Source organism: Amphiura filiformis, chromosome 19 (assembly GCF_039555335.1).
Source record: "Amphiura filiformis chromosome 19, Afil_fr2py, whole genome shotgun sequence".
NCBI lineage: Eukaryota > Metazoa > Echinodermata > Ophiuroidea > Amphilepidida > Amphiuridae > Amphiura > Amphiura filiformis.
Genome location: NC_092646.1, coordinates 18,011,523 through 18,033,556, shown reverse-complemented (window position 1 = coordinate 18,033,556; position 22,034 = coordinate 18,011,523). Strand labels below are relative to the sequence as shown.

At 39.7% G+C, this 22,034-nt stretch overlaps 1 protein-coding gene across 1 annotated transcript; it reads left to right on the top strand.

Moving 5' to 3' along the window:
* Positions 1-13,998: 13,998 nt before the first annotated feature.
* Positions 13,999-16,897, top strand: LOC140140419 (uncharacterized). The gene is made up of 2 exons (XM_072162180.1): positions 13,999-15,343; positions 15,486-16,897. Exons 1-2 carry the CDS (start codon positions 13,999-14,001, stop codon positions 16,895-16,897), a joined length of 2,757 nt encoding a protein of 918 aa, XP_072018281.1.
* Positions 16,898-22,034: the final 5,137 nt, after the last annotated feature.

The following is a 22,034-nucleotide window of genomic DNA, read 5'->3' as shown; positions in this document are numbered from 1 at the left end:
TTTGATGGAAATGCTAAAATTTATTTTGTACCACTGATTGGGCTTATATTATTCTTGGGCAATATGTCCATGTCAAATAATACAAGAAACAGATGAAGGAAGCGGTGGATGTCAAAAATGCTTCTACGAATGGAGCTGCAATAAAGGATAGAGGAAGATCATTCCATAGCTTGATGGAAATGCCAATATTTATTTTGTACCACTGATTGGGCTTATATTATTCTTGGGCAATATGTCCATGTCAAATAATACAAGAAACAGATGAAGGAAGCGGTGGATGTCAAAAATGCTTCTACGAATGGAGCTGCAATAAAGGATAGAGGAAGATCATTCCATAGCTTGATGGAAATGCCAAAATTTATTTTGTACCACTGATTGGGCTTATATTATTCTTGGGCAATATGTCCATGTCAAATAATACAAGAAACATATGAAGGAAGCGGTTGCAGGAAACTGCAGAATTATCTTGGTGTCATCAATGGATCATTTTAGTGATAAAATGTCATACATTAAATGCTGAAGCGATCTGAAGGCAATTGAAGTAAGTGGATTTATCTCGGAGTAGCTAATTAACCAAACTCGTTGCTGCATGAATTATCTTTTAGGTGTCATAGCACATCAGACAACTTGACTTTTGCTAGTTGGAGAAATAACGGCAAACTTTTGCTAGTTGGAAAAAGAACCCCAAATTCTATGGGGTAGAATTCAAATTGAAGTGAAATATTGCTCATCATATCAAACTTTTATAGATGTTCATATTAATAAAACAAGGAAATGTGTGTATTTGCAGATAGGGTGCGCAGGTGCAGAGTCCGAATAAAACTTATTTACTAGGGAAAAATTATTCATCAAGTAAATTATTGCAAATTGGCAATGCTTTCAATCAAATTACCTTTTACACTATACTTTTTGTCACCTAACTATTCTCCGACACAGGTTGGGGGTAGTCTGTTAACATAGGCAGAAGGAAATGCATATAATATATTACCTATTGTTAATGGCTAGTCGAGCGGTTATTACCAAATTTTTCTGTATCTATCAAACAAAGACTGGATCTTCATTATCATCAAGTTAAGCATGTGTGTGATTAAATGTGGTAATAATTGTATCTATCAAACAAAGAGAATAATTTGTCATTAATTGAATTACAGTTTCATCTATTATGGCATACTTATAATTACACCGCCTCGTAAGTTTCGCTTATAGACTGTAGGTAGTTACTATCAGAGGCATAAGGATATGCATATAACATATTACATATAGTTAATGGCTACATTGAGTAGAGGATTATTATGAAATTATCAAAACAAATTCATGGTAAAGGATTTCTTATTCGTATCTATCAAACGAAGTCCAGAACTCTTGTACATTATTATTATGTTTTCATGGGTTTAGTATAGTAAGGTGTGTATATGAGTTCTATCATGCGTAAGTTTTTATGTATACTATTTTGTTCAGCATGTAGGCCCTATTTTTTATTTTTTATTTAGTGGGTGTATTTTAATATTCTGTGCAGCGCCGCGCTTTGAGGATGTTTTTTTACATCGTGGGGCGCTTTATAAATCCCATGTTTATTATTAAATTGCAGTTAAATTAATTCACGGATAGACCAGGGGTAGTCATTTAAAGAAGCAAAAAGAATTTCATATAACATAATTAAGGTACATTGCTATAAGAGTGTTATCAAGTTTGGTAAAACAAATGGTTTTCTTTTTGTACCTATCAAACAGAGAACAATTCTTCATTATTATTAACTTTGGTAAACCAAGTTATGATTTTAAACGTACTGTAGGACAGATTCGTTCACCATGTATGGCAAATTGACCTTATAGTTTCATTTATCGGTAAATTGGTCGCTAAAACATTTGTCCTAGTTGGTATGTACAAATAGGCTATGTGTAGTCCGAAACAGACGGAAATTCATAGATTATAGTAATGTTTTTCGGTATGTCAGTGTTTTAAATAGGTTATCACCTAGTTGTTACTCCTGAAGCAGAAGGAAATTCACAATTTTTACAATGGTAACTCGTTAATAAGTAATAGTAGGCCTATTAAGCTACTATAACACTCATTCATGATAATTGACAGTGGTCAAAAGATGAGAAGTAGACACTCACTCGACAGTAGCATAATTATCTCATCGCACATGTTCAGAAGGAAGGAAATTCAAATAATTCAAAACAATCCTTGTGAAGTTATAATAGTCAGTGGGTTTTGTTGTTTTCTTTTCGGGGTTTTCTCGTACGTGGATGTACCAGATGGCCAAAACAAAGCATTGGCAGGCATTCTTTTCCACTAGTACTGCATAAGAATGCTCACTAGGTAGGACTGTTGATCCAATCAGTCAAGTTAAATCCTAAACTTTTTAGCACCAACATTCGTCACCACCAACAATGGCAGGTTTATAAGTTGGGACAAACTATTTTAAGAACACTATAAGGAGTTCATAAACAAGGAAGGGAAAGACAGCCAAGAGCTCGCCTTATTGGTAAAGCATAAAAATCTCGAGGGGGGGGGGGGGGGGGGGGGGGGGGGGGGGGGGGGGGGTGGTTTGGCAATTTCCTTGCATGTGATGACAAGGAACTTGGGTGGCAGTTTTTGGATCATTTTTCTAAAATGATCGATTTAATGTACAGAATTATACATGTACTACATTAATAAATTCGATTTAGTAGTTCCAATATCCGGAGGTATCTATCTACTGGGTATTTGGCATGGGTATATTTACCGATGTCCACTATGTAATCTGAATATGAATATAATAGGAAAATGAGAAAGGTATCAGCCATTTAATTTCTTTTGACGCGCTAGATGACTGCCTAGCGAATTCATGTAAGTCCGCGGCATTTTATATTCTCTCCATTGGTATTATGGAGCTTTTTATTTCCTCCTCCGAGGAGATGATCGTGTAGAGGATTGCCTAGCGAAATATTTGTCCATTGGTATATGGAGCTTTTCCTCCTCGATAAGGAGTTGATCGCTAGATGAGTGCCTAGCAAAATAGTTCCCAGTGTGTTAAGGGGAACTCTTGGGTTATAGGCGCAACAAGCTTCCCAGTAATTGTTGGGAGGCTCGGTCGGGTATTTACTCCGTTCGAAAAAGTTGTCCAGAAATCATTATTATTTGGCTGATTCCAGGAATTTTCTAAAAACATTGCTTGAATAAATTATGCGTTCTTTCTGAATGGCTGACCAGAGGCCCAAATTTTGGTGTAAGTGTTTTCGTCATTTCAGTGTCTGGGGATAATGCAGTTTAATTTGTACATATCAAATGAAACACAAAATTATCCCTGCAGCTGAAATGGGATCGCCCTCGTGAGGTCACAATTGGGTGCCTTGTTTGGTCGGTGGCCATTTTGTTTGCTAATGCCATTCTCTGTCAGTTTTTCAGCAAGAACGGACGCAGAAATTTTTATCCCACCCACCACTCCCCATATGTAATATTTGATATCTGTTTAAAATTGATTTCAAGAGTTTGATAGTGGGTCATAAAATTTGAGTCTCGCAGTAGTGAGACAAGTACATATAAAGTGTCGGTCTTCAAATTAAAAGGTAATTAGGAATGAGATGAAATACGAAGGAGAAATGTAAATATATTCGATTGAGAGTTCTCCGAATTTGAATAATATTCTAATTACATTGAGGTTTGTTGAGTTACATAGTATTACGACTATTGTATACGGGTGTGAGAGTGTGCGTGAGTATATCACTTTAGGTTCAGTTTCTATCTCAGCACTCAGCAACACATTCTATTCTGTTGCGCAGTTGTTGTTTTTTTTAAATTCTATTTTGTATAATGGGTTCACTCTAATGTGTCTTCAGAAGCATTAACAAAATCGATACAATTGGTACCACTTTCAGTCTTAGGTGGTAATACACTTCAGTCTTAGGTCGAGTAATTTTAATTATAGCAGGACGGGAGGAATTAACACCAGGTTGGCATGGGATAGCTAGACAGGGGCCAAGTACTATGCCCTCAGATTTTCTTGTTCATCAAAGTATAAATAAAAATGAAATATTGGGTTCAAGTTTTTATGAGGTTGCGCAGCCGGCTGGTTATCGCGTTAATTTCTGTTAAAGGCTGCCTTTTGTGTTAGACATGGTATCCTAGTTATGTATTCGAAAAAAAAAAATCATAAATGTGCAGAGCATGGCACTGTGGTTGCTTGGCGTTGGCAGCGAAAAATAACGGGTTTTGCAATTAACTCCTTCAACATGTTCAAATCGGGTTAATGGTCCACTGGGGTGAAGAGGCCTCAATCGTAAAATTCAGAGGCTCTTCAAATAATCATAAGTGTGGATCTTGCGGTATTTACTAGCAAAGGGAATGAGGGGATCAGAAATAGCTTATTCCATGGTACAGGGTACGGATGTTAACAAGTAGTCCTTGTGACAGTTTTTGGATCATTTTTCTAAAATGATCGATTTAATGTACAGAATTATACATGTACTACATTAATAAATTCGATTTAGTAGTTCCAATATCCGGAGGTATCTATCTACTGGGTATTTGGCATGGGTATATTTACCGATGTCCACTATGTAATCTGAATATGAATATAATAGGAAAATGAGAAAGGTATCAGCCATTTAATTTCTTTTGACGCGCTAGATGACTGCCTAGCGAATTCATGTAAGTCCGCGGCATTTTATATTCTCTCCATTGGTATTATGGAGCTTTTTATTTCCTCCTCCGAGGAGATGATCGTGTAGAGGATTGCCTAGCGAAATATTTGTCCATTGGTATATGGAGCTTTTCCTCCTCGATAAGGAGTTGATCGCTAGATGAGTGCCTAGCAAAATAGTTCCCAGTGTGTTAAGGGGAACTCTTGGGTTATAGGCGCAACAAGCTTCCCAGTAATTGTTGGGAGGCTCGGTCGGGTATTTACTCCGTTCGAAAAAGTTGTCCAGAAATCATTATTATTTGGCTGATTCCAGGGAATTTTCTAAAAACATTGCTTGAATAAATTATGCGTTCTTTCTGAATGGCTGACCAGAGGCCCAAATTTTGGTGTAAGTGTTTTCGTCATTTCAGTGTCTGGGGATAATTGATAACCTGCCCAAAAGTTTCCCCTTTTGACATGACACGTCACATTTAAGGTTGAGAGTATGGGTGGCCAAAGGGGCTAAAATCATAATAATAAAAAAAAAAACCAAACAAACAAACAAAGAAACGAAGGACATACCGTCAAACAAGAAAATATTTTATATTAATACACAAGACAATTTAAAAACAGAGAACAGTAACACGGACACTAAGAACAGTAACATGTAAAAAGCCTTAACTGACAGCGACAACCATTGTGAGTTCTTTCTGGTTCTTAACTATCGTTATAAAAAGGGACCTTTGGCGTTGGGTTCGTACATTTATCAAAACCGCGCATGTTTGTGAAAATATAGATTTCTACGATTTCAAATCATTACCTAACTAAGACACAGAAGGAAAATATTTGACACTTTTTCTTTAAAATGTTTATTCTTTCTAAAAATTCAAAAATATAACGAAAAAACAATTTCTCCTTCGCAGGCGCCTTTTTTAAGCGGGCCTAAAATCGGCGGCATTTTGATCAATTCAGCCAAAATCAAAGTCGGCCCTTGCTCGAATTATGTGAATTTCGATTTAAGTCGATAGTTTAGATGTTAATGCGTAATTTAAAATCAAATTAGATGCAAATCGTGCTTTATATAATTCCATCAGAGAGCTTCAAAGTTGAACAAAGTGTCGAGATATGTGAAAAAATAAGATTTCTACGATTTTAAATGATTTGGTTTGAAGGTTATAAACCTGTCCGGGTCCTTAAACCCTCCCAAACCTTGTTTTTTCTTAGGGGGGAGGGGGGTAATTGTTACACAATCTGTCCGCATCTGGTGTAACCCTGTATAGTCCCGGTTAAAAAAAATATGTCAAAGATTTTACCAAAATAAGTTGACAAATTTTCTACCCTTACTTTAAGCCACATTTACCCAGTAACCCAGCAAACACAAAACGTTTTCGACATAATTCGCAAAAGGTTATAAAAGATTGTCAGAAAACGTTTAAATGTCGGGTTATATAAATGGTATATTAAGGGTATAAAACGTTTTCATAACATTAAAAATCATTTTTTGATAATCTACTGCTCAGCAAACAAAAATGTTTTAAAGAAAACGTTTAAATGTCGGGTTATATAAAGGGTATAAAAACGTTTTAATAACATTTTTGAAAACTTGATACAAAACATTCTACACAGAATGTTATTTTGGGGTTGAAAAAATATTTTGCGAACATTTTCCCCAAAATATTTGCAATAACGTTTTAAAAACGTTTTCATGACTTTTATATAACCCAACATTTAAATGTTATTAAAACGTTTTGAAAAAAACATTTTAAGAACATTACTGTGTTTGCTGGGTGCAAATATATTAACATAATGTTATTTAAGTGTTGACAAAATATTTGGCAAAAAATGTTTGCAAAAATAGTTTACAATAACATTTTTGAAAACATTTTAAAAATGTTGTTGTAGTGTGTTTTCAAACAAAACGTTTTAAAATGTTTTCATGCCCTTTATATAACCCGACATTTTAATGTTATTAAAACGTTTTTATGTGAACCAAAAGCCAAAATATAACTTATAACATGAGATTGAGTGCAGCGCCTGTGTGGTCGCTCTCACTTGGTCTCTGCAAAGCTCTTGGTATTGTACCTGTTGTAGGATGGTTTACTCTACAAATTTCACTATGATGTCAGATAAACCAACATAGATCATCATGATGTCATCTATTTGTAGATTTATGTTGCTATTTTGCCATATTTTATCATCTTTTGGTCTATCAAATCTGGACCAAAATTTATCTACACTGGACATACAGTACCATGCACAACACAGAGTTGAATGGACTTCTCATCAAATTGATTCAGAATTGATTATCCTCTTAAGAGGTGATCATCTTCTACATCAGTGTGATTATCTCTATGAACAAGAATCCGGTGTGCCTCAGGGCAGTGTGCTCGGCCCTCTGCTGTTTTTGATATTTATTAATGACATGCCAGAGTGTGCTACCAGGTCTACTACCAGACTCTTTGCCGACGATAGTGTTTTGTACAAGCGCATCTCAACATCCACTGACAGCAAACATCTTCAGGAGGATCTTGACTCCTTAGTCAAGTGGGAAACCCGCTGGTTGATGCAGTTTAATGCTTCTAAGTGTCAGGTGTTGAGAATCACCAATAAGCGGAAACCAGTCCTGGCTTCATACACCATCCATGGCCACGAGTTGGAGCTTGTTGACTCTGCGAAGTATCTTGGAGTCCACCTTGACTCGAAGCTGAACTTCAACATGCATGTTGACACTGTGGCAAAGAAAGCCAATTCCATCAGAGCCTTCCTTAGCAGAAACATCGGCCACTGTGGACACAAGATCAAAGAGACCAGCTACAAAACCTTCATTCGCCCAATAGTTGAGTATGCCGCCACATCCTGGGACCCTCATACTCAACGCAACATCAGAAAGATTGAGCAGGTTCAGCGAAGTTGTGCTAGGTTTGTCACAGGTGACTATGATCGCTCCAGCAGTGTGTCAGCCATGGTTCAAGATCTCCAATGGCCCACCTTGGCTACCAGACGTCTCCAAAGCAGACTGGAGATGATGTATCGCATACGGTTTGACCTCATCGACATCAGGTGGTCCCAGTACATGACTCCACTAGCTTCAATCACCAGAGGCCATGGTTCCCGCTTTCAATATCCGCGGTGTAGTTCGACAGCCTACTTAAACTCATATTTTCCACGCACCATCCGTGACTGGAACAGCCTGTCAACCGACCCAGCTGCATCCTGTTCCCTCAACGCCTTCAAGACTGCGTTGAGGGCCTGCTGGCAGTAATCATCTTGCTACCAGTTTTTACTCGCACCTGTTTATTTTGCGCACAATTTGTTTTGTTTATGTCATGCTTGTACCACGCATGACCACCCTCGCAGTGCGTTTGATACTCATCCATATGAGGACTGCACAACCATGGAAGAAGAAGAAGAACTGGTGAAGTGGAAATTAACAGGTATGGAGTGTGAACATCAATCTTATAATACCTCCTCTCGACCATTCCTGACCTTTGCATTGGGTCTACACTATTCTGCTATCTTTTTACATGGACTGAATACTCAATGTAACTACACTGACTGCCCATTAACTGTTGAGACGTGCACAAAGTTGAATTCTCTCAATCTTCTCCGCCACCCCTGTCCTGATCACCATCATGAGACAGAAGTTGTGTCACTACCAAAAAAGAAAAACGTTGGCGCCACCGAGGTAGGCGTGGAGGAAGACGACTTGCCAAGAAAATTCCTGTTGAAACACCCTTTCAACCTGTACGATAAAGGTGCGATGATGGTTATTTAGCGCGTTAGCGCTGCTCACTAGCAAATTTGCAAATTGCGCGGTATTTGCAATTTGCTGCTTTTTCCACGTTAATAGCGCTAATATCGCCGATAGCGTGATAATAGCAAACCTCTGCTATTTCGTGCTAATTGTGGTGAACCAATTGCGCGCTATTACCAAAAGTGCTAAAACTGTTCTCGGCAAGGTAAGTGATATTAGCGCTAATATCGTTAATAGCGGCCATTAGCGTAATGCGTGCTATTAGCGCTATTAGCGCGAGTCGTGCTATTTTCATCACTAACGCTATTAGCACTCATTAGCATATCACTTGCAAAAGTTCTAAAAATGCTCTCAATCGCGCAAGGTGTGCTACTAGCGCTATTAGCGCTAATAGCACTAATTTGCGTAAGATGCGCTATTAGCGCTAATAGCGTAAGGCGTGCTATTAGCGCTATTAGCGCAAATACCGACAGGTATGCTAATAACGATATTACAACTTATTGTATTATGTGCCAAATTGTTCATTTTCTGCAAATGGTAGGCGCTATTAGCGCTAATAGCACTCATTAGCGCGAGGTGCGCTTTTAGCGCTAATAGCGTAAGGTGTGCTACTAGCGCTATTAGCGCTAATAGCGTAGTGTGTGCTAATACCGATATTAGCGCTCATTAGTGTATCGTTTGCAAATTTTAAAATGGACCATTTTCTACGGATGGTAGGTGCTATTAGCGCTATTAGCGCTAATAGCGCTAATAGCACTCATTAGCGTGAGATGTGCTATTAGCGCTAATAGCGTAAGGCGTGCTATTAGCGCTATTAGCGCTAATACCGACAGGTATGCTAATAACGATATTATAAATCATTGTATTATGTGCCAAATTGTTCATTTTCTGCAAATGGTAGGCGCTATTAGCGCTAATAGCACTCATTAGCACGAGGTGCGCTTTTAGCGCTAATAGCGTAAGGTGTGCTACTAGCGCTATTAGCGCTAATAGCGTAGTGTGTGCTAATACCGATATTAGCGCTCATTAGTGTATCGTTTGCAAATTTTAATATCAATATAAAAGGGCCCCGCAAGGCAAGAAAGCTAGTGTGACCGCTGTCCCCACCATCAACAAAAAACATCAAGGCCGCAGGGCCGGCAGGCCTGAGGCCGGTGACTCCATACGACAACTAAACACTCCAAGTGAGTTCCAATATAAAAGGGCCCCGCAGGGCAACAAAGCTAGTGTGATCGCTGTCCCCACCATCAACAAAAAACATCAAGGCCGCAGGGCCGGAAGGCCCGAAGCCGGAGACTCCCATACGACATATAAAAACTCAAAGTGAGTTCAACTATAAAAGGGTCCCGCAGGGCAAGAAACTTAGTATGACCGCTGTCCCCACCATCAGCAAGAAACATCAAGGCCGCAGGGCCGGCAGGCGCGAGGCCGGTGACTCCCATACGACAACTAAACACTCCAGGTGAGTTCCAATATAAAAGGGCCCCGCAGGGCAACAAAGCTAGTGTGACCGCTGTCCCCACCATCAGCAACAAACATCAAGGCCTCGGGCCGGCGGCCGGCGGCCGGCGACACCCATACGACATCTCAACACTCCAAGTGAGTTCCAATATAAAAGGGCCCGCAGACCAACAAAGCTAGTGTGACCGCTGTCCCCACCATCAGCAACAAACATCAAGGCCGCAGGGCCGGCAGGCCCTGAGGCCGGTGACTCCATACGACATCTAAACACTCCAAGTGAGTTCCAATATAAAAGGGCCCCGCAGGCCAACAAAGCTAGTGTGACCGCTGTCCCCACCATCAACAAAAAACATCAAGGCCACTGGGCCGGCAGGCCTGAGGCCGGAGACTCCATACGACAACTAAACACTCCAAGTGAGTTCAAATATAAAAAGGGCCCCTGCAGGCCAAGAAACTTAATGTGACCGCTGTCCCCACCATCAGCAACAAACATCAAGGCCGCAGGGCCGGCAGGCCCGAGGCCGGTGACTCCATACGACAACTAAACACTCCAAGTGAGTTCCAATATAAAAGGGCCCCGCAGGGCAACAAAGCTAGTGTGACCGCTGTCCCCACCATCAGCAACAAACATCAAGGCCGCAGGGCCGGCAGGCCAGAGGCCGGTGACTCCCATACGACATCTAAACACTCCAAGTGAGTTCCAATATAAAAGGGCCCCGCAGGCCAACAAAGCTAGTGTGACCGCTGTCCCCACCATCAACAAAAAACATCAAGGCCGCAGGGCCGGCAGGCCTGAGGCCGGAGACTCCATACGACAACTAAACACTCCAAGTGAGTTCAAATATAAAAGGGCCCCGCAGGCCAAGAAACTTAATGTGACCGCTGTCCCCACCATCAGCAACAAACATCAAGGCCGCAGGGCCGGCAGGCCCGAGGCCGGTGACATCCATACGACAACTAAACACTCCAAGTGAGTTCCAATATAAAAGGGCCCCGCAGGGCAACAAAGCTAGTGTGACCGCTGTCCCCACCATCAGCAACAAACATCAAGACCGCAGGGCCGGTAGGCCCGAGGCCGGTGACTCCCATACGACAACTAAACACTCCAAGTGAGTTCCAATATAAAAGGGCCCCGCAGGGCAACAAAGCTAGTGTGACCGCTGTCCCCACCATCAACAAGAAATATCAAGGCCGCTGGGCCGGCACGCATGAGGCCGGACACTCCCATACGACAACTAAACACTCTAAGTGAGTTCCAATATAAAAGGGCCCTGCAGGCCAACAAAGCTAGTATGACCACTGTCCCCACCATCAACAAAAAAAATCATCAAGACCGCAGAGCCGGCAGGCCCGAAGCCGGAGACCCCCATACCACAACTAAACACTCTAAATGAGTTCCAATATAAAAGGGCCCCGCAATCAAGAATCTTAGTGTGACCGTTGTCCCCACCATCAGCCAAAAAAATCAAGGCCGCAGGGCCAGCAGGCCCGAGGCCGGTGACTCCCATACGACAACTAAACACTCCAAATGAGTTCCAATCTAAAAGGCCCCCGCAGGCCAAGAAACTTAATGTGACCGCTGTCTCCACCATCAGCAAAAAGCATCAAGGCCGCAGGGCCGGCAGGCCCGAGGCCGGAGACTTCCATACGACAACTAAACACTCCAAGTGAGTTCAAATATAAAAGGGCCCCGCAGGGCAAGAAACTTAGTGTGACCGCTGTCCCCACCATCAGCAAAAACCATCAAGGCCGCATATGACGTGCTATTAATTGCTATTAGCGCTAATAGCACGCTTTCCCTAGACTTAGGATCTTTTTAGATTTAGCACAATTGCATATGACGTGCTATTATTTGCTATTAGCTCTAATAGCACGCTTTCCCTAGACTTAAAATTTTTTTAGATTTAGCACAATTGCATATTACGTGCTATCAATTGCTATTAGCGCTAATAGCGCTATTAGCGCTAATAGCACGCTTTCCCTAGACTTAGAATCTTTTTACATTTAGCACAATTGCATATGACGTGCTATTAATTGCTATTAGCGCTATTAGCGCTAATAGCACGCTTTTCCTAGACTTAGAGTCTTTTTAGATTAGCACAATTGCATATGACGTGCTATTATTTGCTATTAGCACTAATAGCACGCTTTCCCTAGACTTACAAACTTTTAGATTTAGCACAATTGCATATTACGTGCTATTATTTGCTATTAGCGCTAATAGCGCTATTAGCGCTAATAGCACGCTTTCCCTAGACTTAGAATCTTTTAGATTTAGCACAATTGCACATGACGTGCCATTATTTGCTATTAGCGCTAATAGCGCTATTAGCGCTAATAGCACGCTTTCCCTAGACTTACAAACTTTTTAGATTTAGCACAATTGCATATGACGTGCTATTATTTGCTATTAGCGCTAATAGCGCTATTAGCGCTAATAAGCACGCTTTCCCTAGACTTACAAACTTTTTAGATTTAGCACAATTGCATATTACGTGCTATTAATTGCTATTAGCGCTAATAGCGCTATTAGCGCTAATAGCACGCTTTCCCTAGACTTAGAATCTTTTTAGATTTAGCACAATTGCATATGACGTGCTATTATTTGCTATTAGCGCTAATAGCGCTATTAGCGCTAATAGCACGCTTTCCTGAGACTTACAAACTTTTTAGATTTAGCACAATTGCATATGACGTGATATTATTTGCTATTAGCGCTAATAGCGCTATTAGCGCTAATAGCACGCTTTCCCTAGACTTAGAATCTTTTTAGATTTAGCACAATTGCATATGACGTGCTATTAATTGCTATTAGCGCTAATAGCGCTATTAGCGCTAATAGCACGCTTTCCCTAGACTTACAAACTTTTTAGATTTAGCACAATTGCATATTACGTGCTATTAATTGCTATTAGCGCTAATAGCGCTATTAGCGCTAATAGCACGCTTTCCCTGAACTTAGAATCTTTTAGATTTAGCACAATTGCATATGACGTGCTATTATTTGCTATTAGCGCTAATAGCGCTATTAGCGCTAATAGCACGCTTTCCCTAGACTTAGAATCTTTTTAGATTTAGCACAATTGCATATGACGTGCTATTATTTGCTATTAGCGCTAATAGCGCTATTAGCGCTAATAGCACGCTTTCCCTGAGACTTAGAATCTTTTTAGATTTAGCACAATTGCATATGACGTGCTATTATTTGCTATTAGCGCTAATAGCGCTATTAGCGCTAATAACACGCTTTCCTAGACTTAGAATCTTTTTAGATTTAGCAAAATTGCATATGACGTGCTATTATTTGCTATTAGCGCTAATAGCGCTATTAGCGCTAATAGCACGCTTTCCCTAGACTTAGAATCTTTTAGATTTAGCACAATTGCATATGAAGTGCTATTATTTGCTATTAGCGCTAATAGCGCTATTAGCGCTAATAGCACGCTTTCCCTAGACTTAGAATCTTTTTAGATTTAGCACAATTGCATATGACGTGCTATTATTTGCTATTAGCGCTAATAGCGCTATTAGCGCTAATAGCACGCTTTCCCTAGACTTAGAATCTTTTTAGATTTAGCAAAATTGCATATGACGTGCTATTATTTGCTATTAGCGCTAATAGCGCTATTAGCGCTAATAGCACGCTTTCCCTAGACTTAGAATCTTTTTAGATTTAGCACAATTGCATATGAAGTGCTATTATTTGCTATTAGCGCTAATAGCGCTATTAGCGCTAATAGCACGCTTTCCCTAGACTTAGAATCTTTTTAGATTTAGCACAATTGCATATGACGTGCTATTATTTGCTATTAGCGCTAATAGCGCTATTAGCGCTAATAGCACGCTTTCCCTAGACTTAGAATCTTTTTAGATTTAGCACAATTGCATATGACGTGCTATTACTTGCTATTAGCGTTATTGACATATTTGCAAATGAGGCTCTAATAACTGCTAAAACGCTAAAAGTGGTATGGTAATAGCAGTTTTAACGGATTTTTCATTAGCGTTGCTATTAGCACTATAATGTATAGAGATAGCATACTAATTAAATGCTAATAGCATTGTTAGCATAATAGCGCTAATTCTGCTATAAGCCATCATCGCACCTTCCTCACCTGTACACCCTCATATCTTGAGCACATTGAACAATAACAATCTTACTGGTTCAACCCCCAATAATATGCATGATAATGATTCTGAGAAGTATTTAAATATAAGAATCTGGAATGCCCAGTCGCTAAGAAACAGAACAACAACGATATCGGACTATCTCATTCAGGATAATGTAGACATAATGTTTGTAACTGAATCATGGTTGAATATTAATGATAGTGTTGTGATAGGCGAGTGCACACCACCCAGCTATGACTTCTTGAATTTTCCGCGAGGAACAAGTGATCATGGTGGCATTGCCTTTATTCACAAACAGTCAATGAATGTTCAAATTGTAAATCTTGATTATGATTATACTACCTTTGAATATGCCAGTATTGCTGACCCAATAAATGGTGTCCAATACATAGTGATCTATAGACCACCACCCTCAAAAGAGAATGGTTTCCTTCAGTCAACATTTCTCAATGAGTTTGAAAGTTTCATTAGTGAAGTTGCGTTAATGCCCAGAAAGGTGGTTATCATTGGGGACTTTAACATCCATGTTGATATGCCATACAAACCTGAAGTCAAACGCTTTTTATCTAGTCTTGATACTAGTGGTTTCCATCAGCATGTTATTTCCCCTACCCACTCCTATGGTCATATTTTGGATCTAGTAATTTCTAGACTTGATGACAACATTGTCAGATCCTGCTGGGTTCAAGACGATCATTTGTCTAACGCAACTATTTATCATTACACAGTTCATTGTCTCATGAACTGCAAGAAACCAATGTTGACAAAGAAAACTGTTACTGTTCGTAATTTTAAGGCCATTGATCATACTTTGTATAGCAATGATGTTGCTCAAGAACTTGAAAGTATCAATCTTAGTATTTCTCTGGATACGCGCATAGATCAATTCAATAGTAAGATGTTATCTGTTTTAGACAGTCATGCTCCTGAAGAAAGTAAATCTCGCACTATAAGGCCGAGATACCCCTGGTACAATGACTCCATAAATGATCAAAGGCGTTTGCGTAGAAAATATGAAAGAAGGTGGAGAAAGAGTCTTTCTCCGGAAGAAAAAAAGATGTATGTTAATCAGAAAACCCTTGTTAACCAACTTATTGAAATGGCAAAAACAGAGTACTATAAGGTCAAGTTGAATGCTAGTAATATTAAGGGAGTTTTCCAGACTGTAAATACTCTATTGAACAAAAACATCAAACGTTTGCCTACTGGTTTCTCAACAGAAGTGCTGTGTGACAAGTTTGTCACCTTTTTCAGGAACAAGGTTCTCAAAATCCGTCAAAGTCTTGATGAGGAAACTCATAGTAGTGATAATAGTGTGAGCAATGATTATGATGATATTAATATGTGTAGGAGTAGATTTGACCAATTCAGTCAAGTTTCTGAACAGGAAGTGTGTAAGTTGATAACTGGTTCACCATCAAAAACCTGTAAACTCGACTGTGTACCAACTTGGTTAGTGAAAGAGCATTTAAATGTATTCCTTCCGTTTATTACTCATGTCATTAATAGTTCCCTTTCATCCGCTATTTTTCCCAGATCCATGGGTTGTGCTCTTATCACTCCAATACTTAAAAAAACCATCCCTGGACTCTAATGAATTTTCCAATTATCGGCCTGTGTCTAACATCAGCTTCATGTCCAAAATAATTGAGAAAGTTGCCAGCAATCAGCTCAAGGAATACTTGTGTCAGAACAATCTTATTGAGTTGTATCAATCCGCTTATGTTTCCAATAGGAGCACCGAAACTGCTCTCCTCAAAGTGCAGAGTGATATCTTGAATGCTGTAGACAGGCGAGAGGTTGTTTTTCTTGTGATGCTTGACCTGTCTGCAGCATTCGATACTATTGATCATGTTTTGTTATTGCAACATCTTGAAAGCAATTTTGGGATTTCTGGTAAGGCTCTCCAATGGATGAGATCCTATTTAGAGAGTCGTGTGTACCAAGTTCAGATAGACGGTGTTTACTCTCATATACATAAACTGGACACTGGGGTCCCCCAGGGCTCTGTACTGGGCCCATTGGGTTTTATTTTATACACATCTCCTGTTGGTAATATCATACGTAAGCATGGACTTAGTTTCCATGTTTATGCTGATGACACTCAATTGTATATTTCGTTTGACCCTAGAATACCAGAAGCATGTCATACTGCTCTATCAAAACTTGAATTGTGTATCACTGAACTCAGCAATTGGATGACTGTGAATAAATTAAGACTCAATCACAGTAAAACTGAATTTTTCATTGCTGGAACCACCCAAGGACTGAACAAACTCTCTCCTGTTGAACTCAAAGTTGGTAATGAACGGATTAAGCCCAGCACTTCGGTGCGCAATCTGGGGATGATTTTCGACGATCATATGTCCATGACTAAGCACATCAACAGTCTCATGTCTTCTGTCAACTTTCACTTACGGAACATCCGTCGCATCGCTAAATATCTTGATCAGGACACAAAACATCATGTCGTTCGCTGTCTCATTCTCTCACGCCTGGACTATGGCAATGCACTCCTGTATGGAGCCAAATCAAAGGACCTGGACCGTCTACAATCTCTCCTAAACAAAGCCGCTAAACTTATTTTCTGTGCTGACAGACGTGATAGCCCATCACCTCTCCTGGACACTCTACACTGGCTGCCCATACGGGAGCGCATCAAATTCAAGATATGCATGTATGTTTTTAAATGTCTTCAGGGTAATGCACCAGTTTATCTCACAAACTTTCTCACTCATAAACTCAAACCTGCTACAGGACCCATGACACGTTCTTCTTCCGATACTACTCTTCTCACCGCTCATGTCGGGAAAAATCGCATTGGAGATAAATCATTTTATGTTTCGGCACCCACACTCTGGAACAGCTTCCCAAGAACCATCAGGGAGGCATGCACACTGCCTAGTTTCAAGAAGGTGTTGAAGTCTCATTTTTATCCATCATATTGACTCTGTTTTTGTTATTGCTTTGTTTTTACGGCGCTTTGATCAAGTTGGAAAGGCGCCCTATTAAATGTTGTTTATGTATGTATGTATGTATTAAAAACGTTTTTAAAACGTTTTTGTGTTTGCTGGGAAATTACAATAATACGTTTCGGGCAAGACCTGGGAAGTCAATCGCTCAGGCACTTAGCTTAATTCACCGCTGCAAATCCTAGGCTCGTAAAGGATGCCCTGGTAATTATAACAAATTATTCAAATCTTTTTCCGACTTTTTCCGTTCGTCTTACAAGAGATCTGTCAATAAGACAACCAAAAGCGTTTATACTAAGTGCCCATGCCCATCCTTTTATATTCTATGCCAGACTTTCATGCTTGCCTTTTCAGCGTTATGACAAACGCTGTATTTTTACAGTATTTTTCGTTGCGATTTTCGGTTCTCTGTTGCGATTTTCGGTTCTCCGTTGCGATTTTCGGTTCTCTGTTGCCATTTCCGGTTCTCAAAACAATTTCTCCTTCGCAGGCGCCTTTTTTAAGCGGGCCTAAAATCGGCGGCATTTTGATCAATTCAGCCAAAATCAAAGTCGGCCCTTGCTCGAATTATGTGAATTTCGATTTAAATCGATAGTTTAGATGTTAATGCGTAATTTAAAATCAAATTAGATGCAAATCGTGCTTTATATAATTCCATCAGAGAGCTTCAAAGTTGAACAAAGTGTCGAGATATGTGAAAAAATAAGATTTCTACGATTTTAAATGATTTGGTTTGAAGGTTATAAACCTAACCGGGTCCTTAAACCCTCCCAAACCTTGTTTTTTCTTAGGGGGGAGGGGGGTAATTGTTACACAATCTGTCCGCATCTGGTGTAACCCTGTATAGTCCCGGTTAAAAAAAATATGTCAAAGATTTTACCAAAATAAGTTGACAAATTTTCTACCCTTACTTTAAGCCACATTAACCCAGTAACCCAGCAAACACAAAACGTTTTCGACATAATTCGCAAAAGGTTATAAAAGATTGTCAGAAAACGTTTAAATGTCGGGTTATATAAAGGGTATATTAAGGGTATAAAACGTTTTCATAACATTAAAAATCATTTTTTGATAATCTACTGCTCAGCAAACAAAAATGTTTTAAAGAAAACATTTAAATGTCGGGTTATATAAAGGGTATAAAAACGTTTTAATAACATTTTTGAAAACTTGATACAAAACATTCTACACAGAATGTTATTTTGGGGTTGAAAAAATATTTTGCGAACATTTTTCCCCAAAATATTTGCAATAACGTTTTAAAAACGTTTTCATGACTTTTATATAACCCGACATTTAAATGTTATTAAAACGTTTTGAAAAAAACATTTTAAGAACATTACTGTGTTTGCTGGGTGCAAATATATTAACATAATGTTATTTAAGTGTTGACAAAATATTTGGCAAAAAATGTTTGCAAAAATAGTTTACAATAACATTTTTGAAAACATTTTAAAAATGTTGTTGTAGTGTGTTTTCAAACAAAACGTTTTAAAATGTTTTCATGCCCTTTATATAACCCGACATTTTAATGTTATTAAAACGTTTTTATGTGAACCAAAAGCCAAAATATAACTTATTAAAAACGTTTTTAAAACGTTTTTGTGTTTGCTGGGAAATTACAATAATACGTTTCGGGCAAGACCTGGGAAGTCAATCGCTCAGGCACTTAGCTTAATTCACCGCTGCAAATCCTAGGCTCGTAAAGGATGCCCTGGTAATTATAACAAATTATTCAAATCTTTTTCCGACTTTTTCCGTTCGTCTTACAAGAGATCTGTCAATAAGACAACCAAAAGCGTTTATACTAAGTGCCCATGCCCATCCTTTTATATTCTATGCCAGACTTTCATGCTTGCCTTTTCAGCGTTATGACAAACGCTGTATATTTACAGTATTTTTCGTTGCGATTTTCGGTTCTCTGTTGCCATTTCCGGTTCTCCGTTGCAATTTTCGGTTCTCTGTTGCCATTTCCGGTTCTCCGTTGCGATTTTCGGTTCTCTGTTGCGATTTTCGGTTCTCTGTTGCCATTCTCGGTTCTCCGTTGCGTTTTTCGGTTCTCTGTTGCCATTTCCGGTTCTCCGTTGCGATTTTCGGTTCTCTGTTGCCATTTTCGGTTCACCGTTGCGATTTTCGGTTCTCCGTTGGGATTTCCCGTTCTCTGTTGCCATTTTTGATTCCCCGTTGCGATTTTCGGTTCTCTGTTGCCATTTCCGGTTCTCCGTTGCGATTTTCGGTTCTCTGTTGCCATTTTCGGTTCTCCGTTGCGATTTTCGGTTCTCTGGTGCGATTTTTGGTTCTCCGTTGCGATTTTCGGTTCTCTGTTGCCATTTCCGGTTCTCCGTTGCGATTTTCGGTTCTCTGTTGCCATTTTCGGTTCTCCGTTGCGATTTTCGGTTCTCTGTTACCATTTTCGGTTCTCCGTTGCGATTTTCGGTTCTCTGTTACCATTTTCGGTTCTCTGTTGCGATTTTCGGTTCGCCGTTGCGATTTACCGTTCTCTGCTGCGATGTACGGTTCTCCATTGCGATTTTCATTTCTCCGTTTAGATTTTCATTTCTCCGTTGCGATTTTCCTTTCTCTGCTGCGATTTTCAGTTCTCCATTGCGATTTTCCGTTCTCTGTTGCAATTTTTGGTTCTGCATTGCGATTTTTGGTTCTTCGTTGCGATTCGTTGTGTTCTCTGCGATAAACCTGTTCTCCGTTGTGATTTTCGATTCTCTTCTGCGATTTTCAGTTCTCCATTGCGATTTTTAGTTCTCTGCTGTGATTTTCAATCCTCCGTTGTGATTTCTGCTGATAAATTAAATTGCTTTATTTGGGGCTTCGCTATTCCCCGCAACGGTTTTCATTTCATTTCATTTCATATATATTTATTTCACAATCGTGGCCATGGGCCAAATTACAGAGAAATATTACAATTATAATTAAATACTTAGAATAACACACAAATTTAAAACATTTTAAATAAATACACAAGTATTGCACATGGTAATATAAATAAACATGACACATGGAAAATATATTATTACAAGGACATAAAGATATGAAATTTGCACAAATAAAATAGGCCAATTACAATGTAAAAAATCACCAAAAGATTTGATTAAAAAGCACTAAAATCAAAATTTAACCTGCCAGCAGGATAAAGTCTTTATGAAAAAAAAAAAAAAAAAAAATGTGTACATCCATAACAAAATGATGCACCTGTCGGACGCCACACGCGTCCCACCCCGCACAACAGCCAGGAACAAACACCAGACCCATCCCAAGCGGAGGCCACTCCAAATCATCCGCAAGTCACATGGCCAAGGAATGTTCTCTGTACTCCCAAACCACGTGACCAGGGACGACCCAAAGCGACATCCACCCGAGACAAGTCCGGCCCCTAATCCCAGCTACCATGCGAAATGAGACACATGTAGCAGCCGACAAGCGCATCCCTCTGACATGGATGCACACAAATTGAATTTAGATAAAAGCAAGTGGGGCATTTAATGCATGTTTAAAAGTGTGACATAAAGGGGATGGGGCTCTGTTTGAAGCGTTTCGTGTTGGCCCTGAGTTGTGTATGATCTTGAGCATTGCGCAAACTTCTGCCATGGACCGAGATTCTGGTGGGGGGTAATAAATGACTGGTTCTTAGACTGTCTCTCAGTCCATTGGCAAAAGTTCGGCAATGCTCAACCCTTCTGTCTACTAGCTTTTTAATATTGCACTGTTGTATTGACTTTGAATATGAGATGTATTTATAACCAAGTATGGTTCTAATCGCCCTTCTTTGTATGCGCTCAAGATCACTAGCTTGTTTACATGTAAGCCCCGAATGCCAAACCACATCAGCATACTCGAGCACTGGTCTGACATAGCTTTTGTAAACGATCGTAAGTTCATCCTGGTCAAAGCCAAATCTTTTCAGGGATCTAAGCATGAAAAGACGAGTGTTTGCTTTCTTGATCATAATATCAACCTGAGATTGCCATTTCAGGTCACTTTGAATACAGATACCCAGGATTTTGGCTTTGTCAACATAATCAAGCTTGTCAGAGCCAATGCTCAAGTCTGCATGATGTGGTTTGGTTTTACTGAAATTAACCTCAAGTGCCTGGCATTTCTTGGCATTAAGATTTAGGCCATTAGTTGCTGCCCAGTCTGAGAACTTATTCAGATCTTCCTGGATATGACTATTGCTATCACTAGTAGAGTTTTCAGCAAATGTGAGATCATCAACATACTTCCAGACTTCTGCATGTGCATCATCGGCGGCATCATTGATGAGGATTTGAAAACCAATTGGGCCAAGCTTGGTGCCCTGCGGTACACCAGCTGTGAGTTGCACAAAGTCTGAAAGCATGTTGTTGTATCGTACACATTGCTGTCGATGCTGAAGAAAGTCACAAAGCCAAGGTACTATGTTCCTACGCACACCCATTTGAATAATTTTTGTGATTAGAATGGTGTGGTTGACCAAATCAAAGGCTTTAGAAAAATCAGTTAGGACAATCGTTCCGGTATTGTGACTCACTTCAGCACCAGTATGAAGGTAATGCATCATATTGACTAGATAGTGATTAGTTGACACACCTGCTACATTTCCAAATTGCCTGATGTCTAACTTGTGACTAATATCATCAATTACCCATTTCGATACAAAACCCTCAGCTACTTTGGCGAAGATTGAGGTCAAAGAAATTGGCCGTAACTTATCAAGAGTAGGGGGTCTTTGTTTTGGTATAGGCACAACGATACCTTGTTTCCATTGACTTGGTACAATACCTTCAGTAAATGAGGAATTAAGAATATTTGTCAAGATGCTCATCTCATAGGCAAATTCCTTAATGATTTTACCAGGGATACGATCAGGTCCCCCAGATTTGTTGGGGTTAATTTTCTGTAACTCAGAATAAACATCCCAAGGGTGCAGTTTGGGAGCAGGGTCTTTGGCTGGTAAATACGCAGGTAGCTTAGATGTATCCAATGGGGGTACATGCGCAGATACTTTAGCAAACATGTCATTGACCGCATCAGCCTTGCCCTTCTCGTCATCATCACAAACACCTGGGATGTCCAATCTGAGCTCAGATCGGCCAGAATTAGTAACCTTTTTGATTTG